The sequence below is a fragment of the Humulus lupulus genome, chromosome 9, assembly GCF_963169125.1.
Source record: "Humulus lupulus chromosome 9, drHumLupu1.1, whole genome shotgun sequence".
In the NCBI taxonomy this organism is placed as follows: Eukaryota; Viridiplantae; Streptophyta; class Magnoliopsida; order Rosales; family Cannabaceae; genus Humulus; species Humulus lupulus.
In genome coordinates this window covers 176,975,139-177,001,590 of record NC_084801.1, presented here as the reverse complement: position 1 = coordinate 177,001,590, position 26,452 = coordinate 176,975,139, and the positions used below count along the sequence as shown (strand labels likewise).

The window sequence follows — 26,452 nt, the reverse complement described above, 5'->3', positions numbered from 1 at the left end:
ACGAAGGTATCAAAATAGTAGTAGGAACGTCGCGAGCTGAGACTACATCAAGCTCGGGGTACGAGCTTGAACTGGCACCTCCGACCCTTTATAAAGTCAACCACGCAATGTAAACGCGCATATATCAGACATCACGTGTCTGATCCTTTCCTGAAATCTCGGACACGCAGCATAAACGTGCGTGTTCAGGCTCCCCACGACTAGTTTGGGCCATGCGGCCCATTATCCCCCTTACCTATTGATTAGACCACACTTCGGTGTCAGGTTTTAGGAATTAATCATGAATATCACTGAAGTGACATGATGGGTAAGAAGGTCACGGGATGACCTCCTTTGCAACACCCAGGTGTCCTATCCCTATAAATATGGAGACTCTGGGAGTTGCAAAGGGTTGGCTTCTAATTTGTAAAGAAATACCCTGTAAGGAATATCAGAGATATATCAATAATATTGGCTAGTGGACTATAAGGATTTTAACCTTTGAACCACCTAAAAAAATTATTCGAGTTACAATCTTCCTTTGAGATCATTCATCTATTACGGTTCATCATTTAGCACTAATCTCTCTCCCTATTCACATAATTACCTGTTGCCGAAGAACCACGTCAACATTAGTGACTTGCTTGTCAGTCACTCAGTATGGTTTACTAGAACCTCAAGTGATATTCACTCATTAGTGACTTGCTTATAAGAGCTATAAGCACTGTGTGATTATAATGATAATCCTTTGATAATGTTTATATACAATACTATGTTTTCTTGCTGGGCTTTGGCTCATGAGTGCTATGTGGTGCAGGTAAAGGGAAAGAAAAGCTCACCCAGCCCTGAGTGGAGAGCTTAGGTGGTGATGTGTACATATGCGGCCACTTGACCACCACAGCCAAGGAGTTCTCAGAGGAACTATGGGGTTTACCTTATTTTTGCCGCTTAGGTTGAAGGGTTTGTAATTTTGAAACAGTAATGACATTTTTGAGTTGTAAATAACTTGTAAATGTTCTTTTGGGCCCATGAAAAGTTTTATATATTTAATAAAACATATCCTTTCCTTTTTGTTGGTTTTTCACCTTAGCCTGTTAAAAACACTTAGAACACATTTTTAACCAAATGACTCGGGTAGCGGGTCAAATTTTCGGTTCACCGTTCACCGTAACGATTCTGGGGTAATCAGGGCGTTACATTTTTCAAGGATGAAGAAGACAACAGCTGAAATGAAGGATGTCCCATATTCAAATGCAGTGGGTAGTATGATGTATGCTATGATAAACACTAGACTGGATATAGCCTACGGTATTGGGCTAGTAAGTAGGTTCATGAGAAAACCAAGTCCAAATCATTGGAAGGCTACAAAGTGGTTGTTGAGGTATTTAAAAACTTCATCACAACTGAAACTAAAGTACTACAGGGATGAGACAGCAAGTACTAGGATTGTAGGCTACTATGATTCAGATTTTGCAGGTGATTTGGACAAGAGAAGGCCCATTTCAGGTTATGTTTTTACATTGGGAGGAAATACCATCAGTTGGAAGTCAAGTCTGCAGCATGTGGTGGCTTTGTTAAGCACAAAAGCAGAATACATAGCCGTAGCTGTACCTATAAAGGAAGGAATTTGGTTCAAAGGGTCGAATATACTGTGCTTTTCAATACTCTCGAAAACTGCAGTGTATTAAGTAAAAAAACTGCAGAGAACAACTTTTTTGTAGTAGTGGTTGCAGATATAGTTTCTCAACAAGGTCTTCATATTTGCAATCCTTCGGTATAAATTCTTCACTTGCTTCGAAATCAACGTATTTTTTTTCAATCATCCAATGTCCATTATTTTGTATCAGAATCGGTATTGGATTCCATTATCTGGAAAGGTAAATAATCTCAGTTTTTTTTTAAATATATAATACAATGTTTTCAGTGACAATTATACATTTCATATCCCAAGTTCAGTGATATAAGCATAAAAACAACCTAAAAACAACACTACATAAACATCTGGATGAATATAAATTTCAAAACATTTTTCATATTTTCATTATATTTTCTATCTTAACTAGTTTATTTGAAATTGTTTTCTGATTTTTTTTCCTCCATCTCTGCTTCTAAATCTTACTGAAGGTTATTATATTTTTTTTGGTTGAAATTTCGTTGATATAGCTTGATAGTGGCTGAAGATAGTGATTTTTGTTGCTGATTACTATGGATTACCAAGTTGTTGGTTGATTTCATGTTGTTCTTCGTCGACGTTTATGATGATTTGAGAAACATGTTGTTTGAGAATGTTCTTACCCATTTTCTTCCAGTTTTGTTGAAATCGAATATTTTTTAATTTTTTTGGATCCAAATCATTCTGTTGTTGTTATCAAATGGAGTTCATCAACACTTATAGTGTTTTTTTGTTGTCCGAGATCGGTGTTGTGGGTGGTATAGGAAGGAGAAACTTCCTCCGTCTGTGAGAGAATGATAAGGAAGAAAACGCATTTTTGTTGAAAAAAAATTTGTATCTTGTAAAAGTTATTTTTTTCGTGTAACTGTAATTTTGTTGTTTTTTGACAATGAAAAGCCCAATATGCAAATATCATTTCAGCTATACATATTTGGACTTCGAGTGATTTTCGAATAAAGTCTGTAGATATGGTGTGAGTTTTATCTCACACCTGTAATTATGTATATATTTTTATTATTCTTATGATAATTTTAAATAATTTAGAGTCAAAATAGTAACTTGACCATCATTTCTCAAAACAAAATTAGAAAAAATGATTTGTGTCCTTGGAAGATTCTCCTTAGTACAAGACAGCCAATCCTTACCGTTGTCTTAACGTGAGTGGACAAATCCAATTAAATTCGTAAGCTATTGCATCACCATTCACCTTTATAAACCCAATAAAATTTAATATTTATTTATTTTGCTCTAAGTTTTAATATTTATTTCTGATAAAGTTAATTTTCCTACTGTGTTGACAATAGTAAAACTAAATCAGTACTTGAACTTGAATATTATATACAAAAATACATGAAAAACATCTTACAAAAATACACGTATATTATAACACTAGAATTTTACAATTGACAATTGAGTTTATATTTTTTTAGATTCATTATTTTGTCTCATGATCTTGGTATTGTGTTTTGACAAATTATTTTTTGGATCTTATATTTTATAAAATAGTTAAAATAAAATTATAAATTCAATTTTGATGAAAAAAAAATTAAATATAACAACACTATTTTTAAACAGAATGATTTTATTTTTATTATAAATTATTAGTTTGGTAAATTATTTGTGATTTTAGTTGAAAAAATATTGACCATAATTGAGTTTAGGGTTCTATTTTAACTATTTTATAAAACATAAGATCCAAAAAGTAATTTGTTAAAACACAGGATCTAAATAAATAATAAGACAAAAACACAAAGTCCAAAAATATATAAACTCTTAATAATTTGTAAATAGTTAACTTGCTAATAATAGAATGTCTTAGAAATTATTATTTAAGTGAGAATTGAAGTTATGAACTCATTAATTAGATGTTCCTCACTCAATATCTATGCCAAAGTACTCTATCTATAAAGATGTAGTTCTTGAATTAAATAGATTAAATTTATAAAATATTTTGATGGAACCTATTCATATCAATCATTCAAATATTGATTTTTTTTTGGAGGAACTCAAATATTGTAAATGGTTTTACAACTTGATATATTGTGATGATATTCTAGTATAATTATTCTTTGGGTTTCAATACATATTCATTGAATTTAGTGGACCTAAAATATATTTGATAAAATGGTCTCGTGTTAAAATGACATATTTTTTTAAGTTATTTTGCACTTTGATATAGTTTTGATAATATTTTGCAAAATGACTTCTAAAACTCTAGACAGCTGGTAAAAAATTTTAGAGAATCAGTTAAAATTTTAGACAAATATAATTTTACAAAAAACTATCAAAACTAAACCGCAGTGCAAAATAACTTAAAAAAAAATCATTTTCACCAATTAACCTTGAAAAAAAATCTCATTGTAGCTATAAAAATTTGGACTTCTAGCAATTTTATTATATATTTTTTTTTTTTCTGATAATAATTTTAAATAATTTAGAGTCAAAATAAAAACTTGACTTTTCTTTCTCAAAACCATTATAAATAGAGGCAATAGAGAGGCCTGAACAAACACAGCTAAAGATCCAAAACAAGTATTTTTTTTTTGTTAGTAAGGAATATAACAATATGGGAGATGAAGTGAAGCTTTATGGTGTTAGGAGAAGCGCTTACAGTAACAGAGTAGATGTGGCTCTGAAACTCAAAGGTGTTGAATACAAATACTATGAAGAAGATTTGAAGAACAAGAGTGGTTCTCTCCTCAAATACAACCCAATTCACAAGAAGATCCCTGCCTTTGTCCACAATGAAAAGCCCTTAGCAGAGTCACTTGTCATTCTTGAATACATCGATGAGACATGGAACACTCATCCCTTCTTGCCTCAACACCCCTACGAGAGAGCTCAAGCCCGATTTTGGAGTCGTTTCATTGATGACAAGGTAACAGTTAATTCTTCCAAAATAATCTTTTTTTTTTTTTTTGAGCTAGAACTTTCGTCGAACACTCTTTGATGTTCATGTGCGTATTGTAAAGTAATAGTTTTGACAGTGAATAATATGATTTTCCAAACTCGTAATAAAGCTCATATGATATGTCACACATTCTCTTTCATTTTTTGAGCTTGAACTTTCGCCGAACACCTTATGTGCGAATTGTAATTAACAATTTGACGTTGAATATGGTTTTCTCAGGTCGGGCCAACAACATTGAAAGTGCTTTGGGTGAAGGAGGAGCGGAAAAAGGCATTAGAAGAAGTAACTGAGTATCTGGAGTTTCTAGAAAAAGAGCTGAAAGGCAAGTACTTTGGAGGAGAAAGCATTGGGATGGTGGACATAGTAGGAAACTTCATAGCCCAATGGATTCCAGCCCTACAAGAGCTTGTGGGAGTAGAGATATTGACAGAGGAAAAGTTTCCCAAGCTCTGTAAATGGAGCCATGATTTTGCCACTCACCCTGTGATTAAAGAAGCATCGCCTTCTAAAGAAGAACTCATTGCTCTCTTCAAGCCTCGTTTGAACCCCGCCAACTGAAAACTGATTTAGTTTAGTTATATATCTTATCATGTTATCATAATATATAATATACTGGATGTTGTTATATTTATATATATTCCAAGAAGACTGACTGAAGTCATTACTAGTATTTTTTATAATTAAGCTGTCTATGTGTTCAGAATCTACACTTTTCTTTGTAAAATAAAGATTTTTAATGCATTCCACAGTTTATTGAGAATGTCATAGTTTCTTTATTTTAATAATTGTGTGAAAAATAACTTATTTCCAGTATATGACTAAAAAGAGAGAATATTGTTGATGTTGAAAGGTATTATATGTCGTCCAACACAATTTAATGCATTGTTATTATGGAGCTCAATGGTTCATGATTAAAAAACAAAATTAAAAAAAATGAATATGAACAAAAAATCTGAATTTAGTGTGTGAAAACTAACAAAAAAAATATATGATTAGTAGATATGAATCCAAAAATAATCTTGGTTTAATAGATGTAACTAATTTTATATGAGATTAAATTTTAATGAATACATTCAATCAAAATCTAAAACTCGACATTATACATTGAGAAGTATGGATAATCACACCATTACTTGAAACTTTTGACTTGTTTTTATTTGTTATTCTTAAAGCAAAATAGATTAAAAAACTACTACAAAAATGATTATTTGTGACCATTCCCAACTGTCACAATTGATTTTTTGCGTCAGTTTCAAAACTGACGCTAAATCTCATGACGCAATTCAACATGACATTTGCGTCAGTGTCCAACTGTCACAAACGTGGCATTTGTGGCAATTTTCCACTAACTCAACAATTGTGTCAGTGGAAAACAGCAACAAATGCCATGTTTGTGACAGTTAGACACATACGCAAATGCTATATTAACAAAAAAAATAAAAAAATGCTATGAACCCTGACCTCGTGTACCCAGCCCCCAACCACACCCTATGCGACCCCAGCCCTCTGATGGGCGCTGTAGCGCTACCCCCAGCCAGATACTCCCCTGAAATCTCTTCCTTCGACTCCTTCAATTCCAACTCGATTCCAATGCTTCCAAACCCAATTTTTGATACCAAATGAACTCAAAAAACATCCTCACATGCCCCAAGCATCACAACCACAAGAACCCTAGCCAAAACTCCAATCAATTCCCAACTTTCCAACTCAAAAACCAGCTGAAACTTAACTAAAGAAAACAGAGCAAAAGCAAGAGTTCTAATGGCTAAAAACTCACCTCAATCTCAGCAACACACCCTCTTCAATTGTGGAGCATAACCCTAGCATATCCCAGCTTGGTTCCTTGGCTTGGTTCCTAAAAAAAGGCTTGAAAATTCAGAGAGAAATGAAGGAGAAAAATCATTGGGAGAGAAGTTGGAAATGGGACTCTGTTTTGGTAAGCTTCTACAGCCTTAATGGCTGATATAAATCTCTAAGGGTGAAAAGACCTAAATGCCCTCAAGTCTAAAATAAACCTTAATAGCCACCAGGGCAAAATCGTCCTTTCGCACCTATTTCGTTAATCATAATTAACACCCTCCAATTCCCGCTATTCTTAATTACCAATAAATCATACCCCATTACCCTTTAATTCCCGGTAATGTTCAAACCATTAAAATCACCCCGAGACTCACCGACTCACCCCGGAATAAGAATTTCGCACAACTAATTCAAATTTCCCAGGTCGCTTCCTCGACCTCACTGTTTCTGTAACATACCTTAATCCAAGGTACACTCTGTTACTCAGAACCTTATTACTTTTGTTACAATCTGAACTGGCTATTCCTTACTGGAATACTTAATCTTAACCTTCAGATTCTTATAACTCAACTCATGAGCTCCTTTCAACCCATGTCCATTGCATCGAAGTACATAACACACTGTATACAACTGACAGTGCCAAGGATAAGGCTGATCCAAAATCAACCTAACCAGTCCTATCCAGGACTCAATTGCCAAGATAATCTAGGGCTTAACCTGCCCTTAACTCTTCACCTCTTTCCATGGTGATACTTTAAGGAAGATACATTCTTCTACTTGGAACTCCACGTTCCTACATTTTAATTCAGTAAAACTTTTCCATTTATTCTGAGAAGTGTGCATCCAAGCTCTAATCTCTAGTAATCTCAATGGTCTCCTGAACCACCTCAGGATCCAGATATATATTAACTCATTCATCTTATAAGATGTTCTTCCAATAATAATTTGATAACCCTCTCTCTCTGATTTACCATCAGTCTGAGAGTAATAACCTGTAATGAATTCCATCTATATATTCATCGCCTTCCTTAACTCTTCCAAGACCTGGAAGTAACAATAGAGTCTTCATCTAATAAGATAGACCTTGAATTCTCAAGAAGGCACATTATCTCTTTCTCACATAGAGATCTGAATACTGATCTGCTGTATCACTTATCCTTACTGATAGAAGTGAACTCACTTGGGAAAACTGGTCCACAATTGTAACGCCCTGGCTACCCCAGAATAGTTACGGTGAACGGTGGACCGGAAATTTGACTCATTGCCTGAGTCCTTTGGTCAAAAACGTGCTCTAAGTGTGATTAACAGGTTAAGGTACAAAACCAATAAAAAGGAAATGGAGGTTTTATTACAAACTGCTCTGCAGAGCTAAACAAAACATTTACAAGTGGTTCTCAGTACAAAATGGTCATTACAGTTTCAAATTTACAATCCCGCCGACCTAAGCGGCAAAAATAGGGTAAACCCCCTAGTTCCTCTGAGAACACCATGACCGTGGCGGTCAAGCGGCCGCATATGTACACACCACCACATCAGCTCTCCACTCAAGGCTAGGTGAGCTTTTCTTTCCCTTTACCTGCACCACATAGCACCCATGAGCCAAGGCCCAGCAAGAAAACATAACACTTTTCAATAACATTATCAAATGATTATCATTATAATCATACTGAACATAAAGCTTTCAACAAGCAAATGAACATCACATGATTTTAGCGGGAGAGTGGCTGTTAAGTAAGCCACTAGCCTCCAAGCTCTCTTTTCTAGCAGGAGAGTGGCTGATGGGTAAGCCACTAGCCTCCAAGCTCTCTTTTCTAGCAGGAGAGTGGCTGATGGGTAAACCACTAGCCTTCAAGCTCTGTTTGTTCATCGACCCTCAGGGTCGGTCAGGCATTAATGCTCCTTGAGTCATTCAATGCTAATGGTCGATTAGATCTAATCTCTGTTGGCTTGCGTGATTCACGCTAAGGCCGTTCTGACAAGTAAGTCAGCGCTTCCTGACCTGTGTCCAGTAACACTGCCGAGCCTGACAAATAAGTCACAGCCTCACAGCTGATACTAACACTTTTGTCGATTCTGTATTCAATCCATGTCCATATTTATACAATCAACATGCCTCACAAATATCCATGCATGTCACACTTTGGGTGCAGTTTTCTTACCTCCGGTTCGAGCAAGAACAAATAATAGAGTGACCCTGAGAACGATCGACTTTTTGGTCCTTTAACGATTACCTGGTCATAACCAAATTATGGGATTCCATCAATAAAATGAATAATAAAGGGTTCCCAAACCAAAACCTAACCTCCGGGACCTCAAACACTACTCAACCGGGTAGTAGGTTCAATCCCGAGGCCTTAGGCTTGAATCCCCATGCTTAAAAGCTCATTTTGCCCAAAAATGCCTTAAGGGCCGCGGCCCTCCTTGGCCATGCCGCGGCCCGCCCCTCAGACAGAGGCGCCTAAACCCAGCAGCCACCAAGGGTCGCGGCTCACCCCTGCCATGCTGCGGCGCAACCCCCAGTTCAGCCAAAAACCCTGTTTTTCTTCCTCTACGATTTCTCTTAGAACCAACCCTTTAAACCCAGTTTAAACACCACCCAAACCTCTTTCAAACACCCATCTAACCACCAAACATCACCCATAGCTATCCCTCATCATAACCCAAGTAAAACATCCCAAGAACTCCCCTTAATTCCAACTTTCCACACCTAAATTAAGAGCGGAAATCCATGAACGAAAACAGAGCAAAACCAGTAAAACAATGGATAAAACTCACCTCAAACCTGGAATATAACCCTCTCCAATGGCTGAACCAAGTCTATAGCTTAAGCCCCTTAATCTCCTAGCTTAGTTCCACCCCTTGAGCTCAAAATCTCCAAAGGAGAAGCAAAGAAAATGAAGAGAAGGGAAGGTACGGGAAGGATGAAGCAAACTCTGTTTTGGGTTCTGTTTTACAGCCTTCCATACATCATATATATCCATATACCAAAAGACCATTATACCCCTAAGCATAATAAAGCTTCTAAAACCACCCAAGGGTAATTTTGACATTTTCCACCTACACCGTTAATGATAGTTAACGCTTCCCAATTCCCGCTAATCTCAATATTCTCAAACACCAATATTTCACCTCCCGTTACCCTTTAATACCCGATAACACTCTAAACATTAAAAGCACCCCGAGACTCACCCCGAGCGCCGAGCTTAAGCCCGTTATGACCAAACCGATATTTAGCATTCCTTGATCGTCTCATGCCAAATGGCTCGAACAAACCCACATCATAATGTGGTCTCAAATTATATCACCAACATGTGAACAAATAATCAATTTACCCTCAACGGGTCAAATTACCATCACACCCCTGTATAAAGAAATATTGACACATATGCATGAATTTCACATCATATCATAATATAATCAACATATACATGCATTTAATCAATTAATAACATAATTAAGCAAGTACGGCCCTCCTGGCCTACTGTTCACGCCGTTAAAAACATCGGAGAATTCGGGGCATTACAACAATGACCCCATGTCAACTCACGTCGACCCATTAACCTGGGCAACCCCACCATGAAACCCATCGCGATGATTCCTCGTTTCCATTACAAAATACTCAAAACTTGCAATGGCCTTGCTGAATCCCGATACTCTGTCTTGACCTATTAACAGGTTAAGAACTTTATCACGCATTCCATTATGCCCCTCTCCATCTCAGGCCACCACTATAAAGATTTCAACCTTTGATGCACTATCACAACGCCTGAATGAGGAGCATAGAAGAATAACACGAGATTCATACAGAATCTCCCAATTAATCCCAGTGTCCATCGGATCCCAGATTCGATCTCTATATCATAACAAATCCATATCTGACACTGCTTAATCCTTAGCTATTCCAGCTAAGACATTCTCGTCAATCTTCTCTATCTGTGGTTCACTTAATTGTTTTCCTCTTTGATCCTTTCTGAGATAATAATCTCAAACATAAATCTGGCCACCTAGCCCACCAGAAACTCTACTCTAGTTCTGGTCAGATCCTTTAACCAACATGTTGCATAGGCAATCACTTTTCTCTGCTACTGAGGTGTCATAACAACCTCCAAATTGATTCTGATTTGCAAGAAGACACAGAATTAATTCCCAAGGCACCTAAAATATCTTTACCACCCAAGGAACTCATGCCCCACAAGGCGTTCCTTGACCTTGGCGAATTTCCGCAGAGAAAACATCACGATACCATCGTCCAAGACGATCACAATTCCCATTCAAATAAACCTTTGAATGCTCTGTTCATCTGACTTAACAAGACAACTCAACATTAGCTACCACCTTAAATAACTCAGCACTTCCAGTGCCCTTAACTGTTATAACAGTAGACTTCTGCATATTCTTTTCCTGATCTCTAGCTGGCACTAACCAGATTCAAGATCCACCCTAAAGAATTCCATCTTACTCACTAGCTGAACCTTTAATTATAACAACTCCGCTGAGCCAATCAATACAGTGTCCTAAAAACTGTTTCCATTCCTGGCACCAACCATTTACCATTTTATCTCTTCACATAAAGGAACCCTGGAAAATCCCCTGGGAACACATCCAGAACTCACAGACTAGTCCAGTCTGTCCTGATCCCGCTGGCACAATCTATATGGTATCCACCACACTGGCTAAGAGTTCCATGCACCTCCCTGCACTAGAACTTTAGCTCTCAATACAGATGTCATAAACATATCAAATCCACACACCGTTCCAATTGTCACAAGGCTTTCCACTCTCAAGCCCAAGAGTTACTATACTTTCCTTGCCATTTAAAATTGCCCCACACTTAGCTAACCAATCCATACCCTGCCACCCCGAGGAACTAGTCTCGGTCTCAGACTTTGACTACCCCGGAATAAACACTCGAGTTGGAATCGAGCTGTTTATCCCCTTTTGCTCATGCTATCTTAGCTTTGGGAAATTCTTCATGATATGCCCAACCATATCACATGCAAAACATGCCCTTGCTCGACATTCTCCCAGATGACGCCTCTTGCACCGAGTGCATATTGGACGAGTCTTCCAGCTTTCACTCTTACTTACTCCAATAAGTGGAGATACCACTATCTGAGTTCCATGCTCCCTAGCACTCTTCTTCTCATCTTTTATGCTCTCAATAGCAAGAGCCTTCTCTACCACCTGAGCATAGGTAGAGACTTCATGCACTGGGGCAACTCTAATGCCCTGAACTATTCCAGGATTCAATCCCTGAACAAACTTTTCCTTCCGAGCCATATCTGTGGGTACCATGTCTAAAGAAAACTTGGCCAACCCATCAAATCTATTAACAAACTCGGTTACTGTCGCCTTTCCTTGAACGAGACTCAGAAACTCATTCATCTTAGCAGTCTTAGCTGCATCACAGTAATATCTTTCATTAAACAACTGCCTAAATTCTTTCTAGTCCATTACAGCTGTATCTCGTGTCTGGGATACTATTTCCCACCACGTCCGGGCATCATCCCGCAATACATATGTCACACAAGCCACCCTATCGTGACCCACCAGCCCCATGCTGTCAAGAATGGAACTAATCATGCCCATCCATTTCTCAGCTCCGAATGGATCTAGGCCTCCCTCGAAGACTGGAGGGTAAAGCTCCTGGAATCTTGCACAGAGAAATTCCCACCCGCTCTCAACCCTAGGCTGAGCCAAAGCTGGTGCCACTCCTGGCACAACAAAGGAAGAAGTGCTCCCCAACAGATTCTACTGTTGCTTCAAACACCTAATCTCTTCCTCATGCCTCTGCAATCTTGATTGCAAATCTGTGAATATCTGCTGAAAATTCATAAGAGCAAATGAGAACTAATACCTTGGCTGTAACTCCCAGCCTCTTAATAACCACCACCAGGCCTCATTATCTGCCTTGGATATAAACATGCTGATTGATTCTGCAGTCAATAACTTGATTCATTAATCATGATGAGCATATCAAGAGCTTTCCCCACCCACGGGATAAATCTTACCACACCATATTCACTAACCACTTGCAGTGTTAAAAGCATGCCCATGGCATTCATACATCAATCATGATCCCTGCTCTTCCAACATTCACACCATGCCTCCAACTCCACCATGCAAATATTACAATTATATAATCATGGAGCAGGTAATCATATGATCACATTCATATATATATATATATATATATTCACGGAGCATATAATCATATAATCAAGAGCCAGGCTCTATCATAATCTCATGCTCCCTAATACAATGTGCAGGTAAAGCATTTACATTCTATTTAAGCAGTTTAGCACATAAATACAGAAATAGTTACCATTCCCTGAGTGGAGCTATCTTCAGTGACGAGTGTACATGCCCGTCTTGTCTTCAGGAACCATAAACCTTGGCTCGCTCTGATACCAAAGTTGTAACGCCCCAAAGTCCAGGGACCGTTACGATGCGCCTTATAAACAGTGATAAACTCGCTAATCAAGTTATTTGGCCAAAATCGTGTAACTAAGTATGATTAGCGGTTTAGGGATTAAATTTTTTGGTTAAGATATAACGTTTCATTAGAACGTTTACTGTATACATTGGGATCCCAAAAATATAATTTTAGAGTCTATTACAAGAAAATATTTACAACATGCCGATCTAAGCGGTAAAACAGGGCTTAACCCTAGTTCCTCTTTCAACCCTCGGCCATGGCGGTCGAGCTGCCGCATATGCACACATCATCACCTAAGCTCTTCAACTCAAGGATGGTCCAGCTTTCTTTTGCCTTTACCTGCACCACATAGCACCCGTGAGCTGAAGCCCGGCAAGAAAACTTAATATGCTCATGAACAGTAATAACATGTCATCAGATCATAAGGCACATGCCTAGCAGATATAGCCCTAATCAAGCAGGCAAACAAATCCACGTAATGTTGAGTATCACACATCAACCAATGATCATAATAATCATCCAAGGATTTTAGCCCCAAATAGAAGAGTGACAGTTGTAATAGTCACTAAGGTGGGTTTATTCCCAATAGTCATGTGACGATAGGGTCACCAGGGCTTTATAGATAAGTGAACCTTTCACTAGCTTAAACAGGATAGGTGCATGATGACTAGTCACCAACATAACCTTCCTCATGACCATAGAGTCATAACCATGGAGTACTGCTCCATAGCCGTGTGACAAGCTGTCACCTAGGCCTTTGGCCCTGGCTCTGAGTAACTAGCTTAGAATAGTCAAGCGCTTATAAGTTTCATCGACCTTAGGGTCGGTCCGGCATTAATGCCTTAGAGTCATTCAATGCTGATATCGATTAGATCTAATCTTTAATCGGTCCTACGTTCATGATGCTTACACCGTTCTCGGCTCTTAGGTCCGTAGTACGCAATCAGTGTCGACCCTGACTAGTCAGTGCCATACACAAGTAAGCAATGCTACCAAACATATATCATGTGTCAAATATCCGAATACAGGGCATTCAACATGCTTACTCAATAATTACTAGCACAATTAGGATCATGCATAAACATAGAGGCTCAAGCTCTGAACAATCTCATATTCAATAATCATGGCATGTCCTAATCTCATGTTTCTCGTGCAATAAATTTAAACATCCAACATGCATCAAGAATAACCATGCATGCCACATATACACAGGGTGCAGTTTTCTTACCTCTGGTTCGAGCGAGAATTAGAACAAGAACGACCCTTGAGAACGATTGATCCTTTAATCCCTTTGCGGTCACCTAGTCATAACCAAATACTGTCTCCGATTAATGAAAATCAGCAATAATAGGGTCTTGATCTAAACCCCACTCTCGGGACCCTGAAACGTACCCACACGGTGAGTAGATTCGATCCCAGGCCCTAAGGATTGAAACCCCGAGCCAAAAACTATTAAAATCACTCAAAACAGGCTTCTGAAGAAACAGAGTAGCGCTACAGCGCTGCTCAATAGTGCCACAACGCTATACTCAGAACCCCAATGTAATGCCCCGAATTCTCCGATGTGGTTTAATGGCGGGATTAGTAGGCCGGGAGGGCCATACTTGCTTAATTATGCCATTAACTGATAATATGCATGTATATGTGAATTATATTATAATATGATGTTAAATGCATGCATGTGGGTCCACATTTTAATTACAGGGGTGTGATGGTAATTTGGCCCGTTGAGGGTATAATTGTATATTTGTATGCATGTCGGTGATATATTGTTGAGACCACATTATAATGTGGGTTTGTTCGAGCTATTCGGCATGAGACGATCTTGGATTATTGATTAGCGGTTTAGTCACAACAGGTTTAAGTTCGGGGCTCGGGGTGAGTCTCGGGGTGATTTTAATGATTAGAGCGTTACGGGGAATTAAAGGGTAACGGGATATAAATTATTGGTGTTTGAGATTATCGAGAATAGCGGGAATTGGAGAGCGTTAATTATGATTAACGAGATAGGTGGAAAATACCAATTTTGCCCTTGGGAGCCTTTAGAAACCTTAAATTGACCTAGGGGTATAATGGTCATTTCACCCCTAGGATAGATATAAGCCATTGTTGGCTGAGAAAGAGGGAGAAAAACAGAGTATGTTCAAGAGCCTTCCCGTATCTATTTCTCCTTCATTTTTCTTTGAGATTTTTGAACCATTCTTGAGGATTCAAGCATGGGAAGCAAGCCTTGGGAGTTTGGGAGTGTGTTCCTCCATTGAAGAGCATCATAAGCTGAGCTTTGGGTAACCGCTAAGGAACCAAAAGATCGATCGTTCTTAGGGGTCGTCCTTATTATATTTCTCGCTCAAACTTGAGGTAAGAAAACTGCACCCTGTGTATATATGACATGCATGATTGTTATTGAGGCATGTTGATTGATAAATGTGGACATGGATTGCATATTAGATGCTAGTGAATATTGTTTACTTGTATATGGCACTGACTAGTCAGGGACACTGACCTAAGAGTCAGAACCGGCATAAGCGTCCTGAACGCAGGGCCGAGTGAAGATTAGATCTAATCGATATCAGTGTTGAATGGCTCTAAGGCATTAACACTGGACCGACCCTAAGGTTGATGAACTTATAAGCGCTTGGCTAGTCTAAGACTAGTTACTGAGAGCCAGGGCATAAGGCCCAGGTGACTGTTTGTCACATGGCTAGGGAACGATGTTCCAGGGTTATGACTTTATGGTCATGAGGAAGGTTATGTTGGTGACCAGTCACCATGCACCTATCCTGGTTAAGCTAACGAAAGGTTTACTTACCTACTGAGCCCGGTGACTCTATCGTCACAAGGCTGAAGGGAGTTGTCCCCAATTTAGTGACTTTTGCAACTGTCACCTATCTGTCTCGGACTAATAGTCCTGAATGATTATTATGATCATTGTTGATATTATATCATGCTATATTATGTTTTCTTGCTGGGCCTTGGCTCATGGGTGCTATGTGGTGCAGGTAAAGGGAAAGAAAAGCTCACCCAGCCTTAAGTGGAGAGCTTAGGTGGTGATGTGTACATATGCAGCCGCTTGACCACCACGGCCAAGGAGTTCTTAGAGGAACTAGGGGGTTTTCCCTATTTTTGCCGCTTAGGTCGGCAGGGTTGTATATTTTGAAATAGTAGTGGCCATTTTGTATAATGAACAACTTGTAAATGTTTTGAATAGCTCATGAGCAGTTTATATACTTAATAAAATATATCATTTCCTCTTTATTGTTTTTCACCTTAACCTGTTAATACCACTTAGAACACGTTTTTAACCAAATGACTCGGGTAGCGGGTCAAATTTTCGGTTCACCGATCACCGTAACTGTTCTGGGGTAACCAGGGCGTTACACCCAACCCGCCCAAACAAATCCTGTGTAGCGCTATAACACCCTCTGATGGATGCTACCCCCAGCCAGATACTCCCCTGAAATTTCTTCCTTCGACTCCTTCAATTCCAACTCGATTGCAATGCTTCCAAACCCTATTTTTGATGCCAAATGAACCCAAAAACCATCCTCACATGCCCTAAGCATCATAACCACAAGAACCCTAGCCAAAACTCCAATCAATTCCCAACTTTCCAACTAAAAAACCAGCTGAAACTTAACTAAGAAAACAGAGAAAAAGCAAGAGTTCTAATGGCTAAAAACTCACCTCAATCTCAGCAACACACCCTCTTCAATGGCGGAGCATAACCCTAGCTTGTCCCAGCTTGGTTCCTCAAAAAGAGCTTGAAAATTCAGAGAGAAATGAAGGAGAAAAATCTTCGTGAGAGAAGTAGGAAATGGGATTCTGTTTTGGTAAGCTTCTACAACCTTAATGGCTGATATAAATCTCTAAGGGTGAAAAGACCTAAATGCCCTCAAGTCTAAAATAAACCTTAATAGCCACCAAGGGCAAAATCGTCCTTTCACACCTATTTCGTTAATCATAATTAACACCCTCCAATTCCCGCTATTCTTAATTACCAATAAATCATACCCCATTACCCTTTAATTCCCGTTAATGTTCTAACCATTAAAATCACCCCGAGCCCCGAACTTAATCCTGTTATGCCCAGACCGAACACTTGCATTTCATGATCGTCTCATGTCGAAAAGCTCGAACAAATCCACATATAATGTAGTACCATTCATAACTCACCCACATGCACGAAAATACACAATTACGCCCTCAACAGGCCAAATTACCAAAATGCCCTTATAATTAAAAATACACTCATATGCATGTGTTTATCATCATATCATAATATAATTCACCTAAACATGCATATGATCATTTAATAACATAATAAATCAATTATGGCCCTCCCGGCCTCCTAATCAAGGTCTTAAACCTTATTAGGGATTTTGGGGCATTACACACCCCCACGACCCCCGCAACCCCAACCACCCCCACGACCTTTGCGACCCAATCCCTGCCACCACCCGCAACCCCAGCCACCCCCCATAACCCCTGCGACCACCACCAAGAGGCTCCTACAAAACGAAACCCAATTAGGGAAGAAAAAAAAAAAGAAACGAACCACCGACCCTACGACTCACAACCCAAGTGATGAGGGTTTTTGGGTTTTGAGTTTTCAAACAATAATTTTCAAAATAAAAAATCTATACAAAAAAAAATAATGTTTAAGGTTCATAAACATATTATATTCATCAATTTAACCTTAAAATTGAAAAAGAAAAATGAAAAAAAAAAACTTATCAAAATGGGTCAAGAAAGTCGAACGCAACACTGGTGTGGATGGTTTTTGTGCAAAGAATTTTTTTACAAATGTTTAGGGAAAATGGCAATCAGGGATGAAGCTGTATATGTAATGTGATCTAGGGACATTAGCATCAATGCCCCACTGATGTAAACCTTCTGTTACTGTCAATTAGGAACTGACACTAACGTCCCCGTTAACAACGACATATTACCACTCACGCAAATTTTCCCTATTAACGTCATATCACATACATGCACATAAAATTACTGCTTTGATTCTCTCAGAGAGCTTTCTCTGGAGCCATGGCAAAGAGAACCAAAGCTCAGCGTCAAACCAAGAAATCGGGAAGCAAAATTAAGAAGAAGACTGGTCCGACCTCTTCCGATATTGCGAAGAAAACTAAAGCGATTGATGAAATTCTAGGAGTTCAGGCCATAGAATTCTCTGATGAAGAAGGTGAACTTGATTTGGATGAGAAGGATTCCTCTGGAGCAATCTCATCTCCAAAAACGGCAATGCTCCCTACGCGAGATGCTGAGATAAATGCAGCAGTTTTAGCTTGTGTGCATCAGTCGCAGATATGCGAGCAAAAGATACAGTCAGGTAAGGAAAAGGCTACTCCTCCCATTCTCAATTCCAGCAATATCAATCGGAACTTAAATGGAAAATTTGGGGAAATGAATACTGGAAGGTCGGGTGGGGAAGTAATTAAGATAGAGATGGAAGATATAGAGGATGAGATTGCCTACTGGAACTCAGCAATGGTTTGCTATGTCTTAGGGGCTAATCCTCCACTAGGTGTCTTTGAAGGTTTTGTTAAAAGAATGTGGAAAGAGCAGGTGGATAAGGTTGGTCTGATCAACCACGGAATATTCATTGTTAGATTTCATGATGTGGAGAGTCGAGATCAGGTCATCTTAGGGGGTTTCATGTTCTTTTACAAGAAGCCTATTATTATGAAGCCTTGGGTTGCATCTGTGGATTTTAAAAAAGAGAATGTGGAGTAAGCACCTATTTGGATACAGCTCAAAGGTTTAGATCTCAAATATTGGGGGGAGAAGGCTCTGTTTAAGATACTCAGTCAAATAGGAACTCCGGTGATGGTGGACCAAATCACTCAGAGGAAAGAACGGCTTAATTACCCGAGAGTTATGGTGGAGGTTCACTTAAAACAGGAGTTTCCTGATCTCCTTTATTTTATAAATGAAAGAGATGAGGAAGTTTCAGTTTTTGTTGAGTACGAATGGAAGCCAACACTTTGTAGGAACTGCCAAGGTTTGGGGCATGATACAAGGGTGTGTAGGAAACAATCGATACAGAAGAAAACTTGGGTTATGAAACAGAGTTTAGAGAAGGATTCAAGGGAGATTTCTGACAAGGCACAGGATGAAGATGGGTTTCAGAAAGTGCAGAAAGGTGGGAAAGTCCGGGTACAGGAAGAAATTGTAACTACTGTTGGAAATAATTTTCAGGTCTTGAGGAAGCAAGGACGAGTAGCTGAGAGTGTAGATGAGAATGGAGGTGGGGGAGATCCACCTCTTGGTAATGGATAGAATTATGGCATGGAACGTCCGAGGCCTCAACAATCCAAAAAAGCAAAATGAGATTAAACATTTAATCTCGAATAAGAAGATCAGATTGGTTGGGCTCTTGGAAACAAGGGTGAAAACCCAGAAGCTTGGTGAAGTTTATATAAGAATGTTTGCAGGATGGTGCTTTTCTTCGAATAATGCATAGGGAGGAAGAATAATAATTAGCTGGAATCCAGCTATGTTTCAGATTGATATTAGGATGTGTTCGAGTCAAATGATACATTTGGAGGTCAAGATGGGTGACAGTCATGAAGGATTCTTGGTTACTTTTGTCTACGCTTTCAATGATGCAAATGGTCGAGAATTACTATGGAGGGATCTCAAAAGCCTAGCAAGTAGAATTAGTCAACCATGGGTGGTATTAGGAGACTTTAATGATATTTTAAATGCAGATGAAAGAGTGGGAAATAGGTCACAGGGAGCTGGAACTTTGGCCTTTAAAGAATGTATAGAAGAGTGTCAACTTGAAGATGTGAAATATTTGGGCTGCTTTTTCACTTGGAATAATAAGCAAGACAAAAATAGCTGAATTTATTCCAAGCTTGATCGAGTAATGGCCAATCAAGAGTGGTTCATCAAGTATGACTTGGCGGAAGTAATGTTTTTACCTGAAGGAACTTTGGATCACTCTCCAGCTGTGCTAACAGTATACCCAGAATTCAGAGGGGGGAAATGGCCATTTAAGTACTTTTGCATGTGGCAACACGCATCAGACTACAAGCAAAAAGTTCAAGATAGTTGGGACCAGCCATGTCAAGGTACTCCCATGTTTATTTTGGTGCAGAAATTAAAAAGGCTCAGAGTAATTCTCAGGGATATTAATAAGAAGGGGTTTGACAATATCCCAGTTGTTGATACTTTAGCCTTTCAAAAGTTAATCAGGAAGCAACATTGCTTGCAGGAAGATCCTTTGAATGAGCAACTGATAGAGCAAGAAAAGTTAGCAAGGAAGGAGTATATGTATGTTCATACAAGCTATCTCTCTTTTCTGCATCAAAAATAAAAAATGGATTGGATTAAAAAAGGAGATGAGAACACTCAGCTCTTCCATTCAAGTATAAGAGCAAGGAGAATAAGGAATAGAGTCTATACAATAAAAGACATGGATGGACATTGGGTAGAAAACCCTGGAGAGGTAGTCACAGCTTTCTTGAATTATTATCAGCAGCTTTTGGGCTCACAATTGGCAAGAAGAAGGAAAGTGCGACTTAACATAGTAGGAGTTGGACCTGTGTTAACTGAAGAGAAGGCTAGGCTTCTGGTGTCTGACTATACAAGTGAAGAAGTTAAAAGAACCATGTTTGACATTTCGAGTGTTAAAGCCCCTGGACCAGACGGTTACCCAAGCTGTTTTTTTCAAGATAATTGAGGGATAGTTGGTGAGGATGTTAGTGCAGCTGTGCTGGATCTTCTTCATTCAGGGCAACTGTTAAAAGAGTTGAATACTACAAGCTTAACTTTGATACCAAAAACAAACTGTCCATCTGGGGTGAGTGATTTTAGACCGATTGCATGTTGCAATGTGGTCTATAAAGTAGCTGCTAAGATGATTTGTTCAAGGCTGCGAAATATTTTACCTGAGTTGATAACTGAAAACCATGGTGGGTTTATCAAAGGGAGACATATTGCCCACAATATTATGGTTTGTCAGGACTTAGTAAGGCATTATGGTAGGAAGAGATCAAGGCCTCGCTGTATGATAAAGCTAGACCTGAGGAAGGCCTATGATACCGTGGAATGGGATTTTATTGAGGAGATGCTAAGTGCTTTGAGGTTTCCAGACCATTTGGTTAAGCTTGTCATGACCTGTGTACGTACACCCAAATATTCTATAATGTTGAATGGCTCAATGCAAGGATATTTTCCAGCAAAAAGAGGTCTCAGATAAGGAGACCCCATGTCACCTCTACTTTTCGTGCTAGGCATGGAATATCTCACACGTATCCTGAGGAAAGTAGGTAACAAATCAGGTTTTCAATATCATGATAGATGTGCCCAGCTCAAGTTAAATCACTTATGCTTTGCAAATAATGTTCTTTTATTTTTCCATGGTGATTTTCAATCAATATATCTGTTATTACAAGGCCTCAAGTTATTCTCCCAGTCATCTGGGCTGCACCCAAATGAGACCAAATCGGCTATCTATTGTTGTGGAATGAGTACCATGGAAGTCCAAAGAGTCATGGATGTTTCGGGGTTTGGGAGAAGCACTCTACCATTCAGATATCTAGGTATTCCAATCAGTTCAAAAAAAATATCAACTGAAGATTGTGAGCTATTAGTGGAGAAAATGGTCCTTTGAATTAAAACTTGGAGTTCTAGGAACCTCTCATATGCAGGTAGGGTAACTCTGATCAACTCAGTACTGATCACAATTCTTACATACTGGTCCCAGATTATGATCTTGCCCAAAAGAATATTGCAGAAGATAAGTGCTATTTCCCGAGCCTTCTTATGGAAAGCAGCTCCGGAGTACTCGGGGCCTGGGTTTGTGAATTGGGAAACACTATGTAAATCAAAAAAGGAGGGTGTATTAGGATTCAGAAATGTGTTAGAATGGTATCAGGCAGCTATAGGGAAATATGCATGGGCTGTGGCAACAAAACAAGATAATATTTGGATCAAGTGGGTTCATCATGTTTATTTGGGAACAGCTGATTGGTGGAGCTATGATGCTCCATCAACAAGTAGTTGGTACTGGAAGAAAATTGTTAATGTTAAAAACAACTTCAAACAGACCTTGGACACTCAAAAATTTGAGTCTGAGAAATACCAGATTAAACAAGGCTATCGGTTGCTCTGTCCAATACAGAATGTGGTTATTTGGCATCATCTCGTGTGGGACAAACTGAGTATACCAAAGCATAGATTCTTGGTTTGGCTAATCATGGTGGGAAGGCTACCTATTAGAGAGAGGCTTCAGAGATTTCATATCTGTTAAGAGACAGACTGTGTTCTGTGTGGAGCTGGTTTGGAAAATATAAAGCACTTGTTCTTTGAGTGCTTGTATAGCAGCAGAGTTTTACAAGAAGTGAAGAATTGGTTACAGTGGAAGACACCAGCTACCTCGATTTATGGCTTAATGAGTAATATCAGACACAGCAAGCACAGTAGATTCAAAAAAGGAGTTTTTATTGTCACACTGGCAGCTTTGAGCTATCAACTTTGGCTCAACAGAAATGAGGTTTTGTGGCAATTTAGATGTAAACAAGCAGGTTCAATTGTACAAAATATTAAGAATGTGGTCAAATATAGGTTTACTGGAATTAAGTACAGGGATTAAACACTTAGAGATATGACTTGGTTTGATCAATTGTAATTAGAACAATTAAGAATCAAGCCTTTTGTGGTGCTGCAAGTTGTAAATTTGTTGGTCTAACATACTATTCTCTGATTTACCAAAAAAAAAATTTCCCTATTAACGTTGTCAATATTGAAACAGACGCAAATACCCTTGCATTTGTGGCAGTGCTCAACTGCCACAAATGCTAATTATCGGTCAACGACGTCATTGACTGACGCATTTGACTGACACAAAAGAGGTATTTTGGTGTAATGAAACCAATAACCTAAAATTCAGCATTATAAACTGAGATGTACACACCAATCACTTGAAACTTTGAACTTGGTTTTATTTGTTATTCGTAAAGCATGAAGTGGAAGCCACTGGCTTCTTTCATAATCAAGTTTTACTTTATCAAGATAAACTATATACAAAACGAAAATCGTCATCTTTGTAAAGAAGCAATTCCCTTTTTGGAATCATAACCATGATTAAGATAGATGATGTGGCAATTGTTCCTTCTAGACTTAACGAGCCGGTTCTTTTCTATTGGTCAAGCTAGTAACCACCCATTCTTATTAGTTTATTAGGTTGAGTAGGTTACAAGCCTAGTGTAATGCCCTAAACTCCAGGGACCGTTACGGTGTGCCTTATAAACAGTGCTAAACTCGCTAATCGAGTCATTTGGCCAAAATCGTGTAACTAAGTATGATTAGCGGTTTAGGGATTAAATTTTTTTGTTAAGATATAACGTTTCATTAGAACATTTACTGTATACATTGGGATCCCAAAAATATAATTTAAAGGTTTATTACAAGAAAATATTTACAACCAGCCGATCTAAGCGGCAAAACAAGGTTTAACCCTGGTTCCTCTTTCAACCTTCAACCGTGGCAGTCGAGCAGCTGCATATGTACACATCGTCACCTAAGTTCTCCAGCTTAAGGATGGTTTAGCTTTCTTTTTCCTTTACCTGCACCACATAGTACCCATGAACCGAAGCCCAGCAAGAAAACTCAATATGCTCATGAACAGTAATAACATGTCATCAAATCATAAGGCACACGCCTAGCAAATATAGCCCTAATCAACCAGGCAAATAGGTTCACGTAATGATGGGTATCCAGGATAAAGAATCCTGCCCTCCTGAGTGGATGACTATCAAGTCAATCCTAATCAAATAAGTGATTTAACACTAGTGGTTCCGGTAACCACACCGGGCTTATAGCCCTAAATAGAAGAGTGACAGTTGTACAAATCACTAAGGTGGGTTCCGTCCCCTTTAGCCATGTGACGATAGGGTCATCGGGGCTTTGCAAATAAGTGATCCTTTCACTAGCTTATCAAGATAGGTGCTCGATGTACCAGTCATCAATATAACCTACCGCATGACCATAGAGTCACAACCATGGGATTCTGCTCCCTAGCCACGTGACAAACAGTCACCTATGCCTTAGGCCCTGCCTCTGAGTAACTAGTCCTAGACTAGTCAAGCGCTTATAAATTTTCATCGACCTTAGTGTCAGTCCAGCATTAATGCTCCTAGAGTCATTCAACGCTGATATCGATTAGATCTAATCTTTTATCGGCCCTGCGTTCATGACGCTTATGCCGTTCTCAGATCTTAGGTCAGTGATACTCGACCAGTGCCGACCCTGACTAGTCAGTGCCATACACAAGTAAGCAATGCTACCAAACATATATCACATGTCAAATATCTGAATACAAGGCATTCAACATGCTTACTCAATAATTGCTAGCATAATTAGGATCATGCATAAACACAGAGACTCAAGCTCTGAACAATCTCATATTCAATATTCATAGCATGCCCTAATCACAAGTTTCTCATGTAACACATGCATCACATTTCATCCAACGTGCATCAAGAATAACCATGCATGTCACATATACACAGGGTGCAGTTTTCTTACCTCTGGTTCGAGTAAAAATTAGAACAAGAACGACCCTTGAGAACGATCGACCTTTTAATCCTTTAGCGGTCACCTAGTCATAACCAAATACAATCTTCGATTAATGAAAATCAACAAAAATAGGCTCTCGATCTAAACCCCACTCTCGGGACCCCGAAATGTACCCGCACGGTGAGTAGATTCAATCCCGGGCCTTAAGGATTGAAACCCCGAGCCAAAAACCCTTAAAAACACTCAAAACAAGGTTCTGAAGAAACAGGGTAGCACTGTAGCGCTACCCCCCTAGCGCCCCAGCGCTCTTCACAGAACCAAAACCGCCCCAGAGCCACATCAGGTAGCGCTGTAGCTCCCCCTTGTGGGCGTTGTAGCGCTACCTCCAGCCTGAAGTTGCCCAAAAACTTCTCCCTTAGATTCCACCATTTCTAACCCAAACCAAAAGCTTCCAAACATCAAATTAAGTCCCAAATGAACCCAAAAACCATCCCCACATGTCCTAGACACCACAACCCCAAGAACCCTATCCAAAACTCCAATCAATTCCCAACTTTCCAACTCAAAAACCAGCTGAAACTCAACTAAGAAAACAAAGCAAGAACAAGAGTTCTAATGGCTAAAAACTCACCTCAATCTCAGCAACACACCCTCTTCAATAGTAGAGCATAACCCTAGCTTATCACAGCTTGGCTCCCTGGCTTGGTTCCTAAAAAAGAGCTTGAAAATCCAAAGAGAAATGGGGGAGAAATGACCATCGGGAGAGAAGGGAAGTGAGACTCTGTTTTTGGTAAGCTTCTACAGGCTTAATGGCAGATATATATCCTTTAGGGTGAAAAGACCTAAATGCCCTCAAGTCTAAAATATAACCTTAACTACCACCTAGGGAAAAATCATCCTTTCACACATATTTCGTTAACCATAATTAATAACCTCCAATTCCCGTTATTCTCAATATTCTCAAATACCAATAAATCATATCCCATCACCGTTTAATTCTCGATAATGTTCTAATCATTAAAATCACCTCGAGACTCACCCCGAGCCCCGAACTTAATCTCGTTATGACCAGACCGAAAACTTGCATTTCATGATCGTCTCATACCGAAAGGCTCAAACAAATCCACATATAATGTGGTACCATTCATAACTCACCCACATGCACGAAAATACACAATTACGCCCTCAACGGGCCAAATTACCAAAATGCCCTTATAATTAAAAATAAACCCATATGCATGCATTTATCATCATATTATAATATAATTCACATAATCATGCATATAATCATCTAATATCGTAATAAATCAATTATGGCCCTCCCGGCCTCCTAATCAATGTCCTAAACCTTATTAGGAAATTTGGGGCATTACACCTAGTATCTATAAATAGGTATTGTGATAGTCATTTTAAAAATATAGAGATGACGGTGAATACTTTTGTAAACTCTAGTGAGAGAGTGAGAGAGAGTTAGCTTTGTATTGTGTAGTTTTATCCTTCAAGAAAGAAAGAGAACGAGTTTAGTCCTAAGTGAGGGAATGCTTCAAGAAAGGGAGAAAGCTTGGAGGAGTTTATTGTACAATAGATTGTGTACTGTCACTTAGTGCGTGTTCTTCTCAACAGTGAAGAATGGTTTCACAAAACTATTCGAATATTAATAAAGCGTGTGGTGGTGCTCAACTAGATGTAGGACAAACTGTCTGAACCAATATAAATCTGGGTGTTTTTATCTTCTACGTTTATTATTTTTGTATTGTTTCCTTCTTGAGATGCATGACATATACTCTACTCATATATTGTGTTAACTGCTTGTTTTTCACATCTTTATAATTTTGGTTTCTAGTCGTGTATTTTTTGTTGTAGTTCTTTCTTGGTTATTTGAGGTGTATTGAAGATTTGCCTTATTTTTACACAATGGTCGCGACCTGGATCATGTTTGGTCCCGGCCTCCTAGTCAGAGAGCAACGGTGCGGCCAGGAATGTTAGTGGCCGTGGCCTGAGCCCATGTCTTAACATGTGATTTTGGATGCCTCAACATATCTGGTTTTTATATCAGAAAATCAATTTTGATGGGATTTGCTGATGTGGTAGGTTCTTTTATTATAGCTATATT

General features: G+C 38.9%; 2 protein-coding genes across 2 annotated transcripts; both read left to right on the top strand.

Moving 5' to 3' along the window:
• The first annotated feature begins 1,187 nt into the window (after positions 1 to 1,187).
• Positions 1,188 to 1,667, top strand: LOC133800355 (secreted RxLR effector protein 161-like). Its single transcript, XM_062238315.1, has one exon. It carries the CDS (start codon positions 1,188 to 1,190, stop codon positions 1,665 to 1,667), a length of 480 nt encoding a protein of 159 aa, XP_062094299.1.
• Positions 1,668 to 4,162: 2,495 nt separating this feature from the next.
• Positions 4,163 to 5,322, top strand: LOC133801286 (probable glutathione S-transferase). Its single transcript, XM_062239458.1, has 2 exons — positions 4,163 to 4,529; positions 4,782 to 5,322. Exons 1-2 carry the CDS (start codon positions 4,218 to 4,220, stop codon positions 5,118 to 5,120), a joined length of 651 nt encoding a protein of 216 aa, XP_062095442.1. The 5' UTR covers positions 4,163 to 4,217; the 3' UTR covers positions 5,121 to 5,322.
• The last annotated feature ends 21,130 nt before the right edge of the window (positions 5,323 to 26,452 follow it).

Bases quoted from the DNA above. Each gene is read 5' to 3' on its own strand.
- LOC133800355 (XM_062238315.1), top strand. From the start codon at position 1,188: ATGAAGAAGACAACAGCTGAAATGAAGGATGTCCCATATTCAAATGCA.
- LOC133801286 (XM_062239458.1), top strand. From the start codon at position 4,218: ATGGGAGATGAAGTGAAGCTTTATGGTGTTAGGAGAAGCGCTTACAGT. The intron at 4,530-4,781 runs GTAACAGTTAAT...TGGTTTTCTCAG, and splicing joins GTCGTTTCATTGATGACAAG to GTCGGGCCAACAACATTGAA.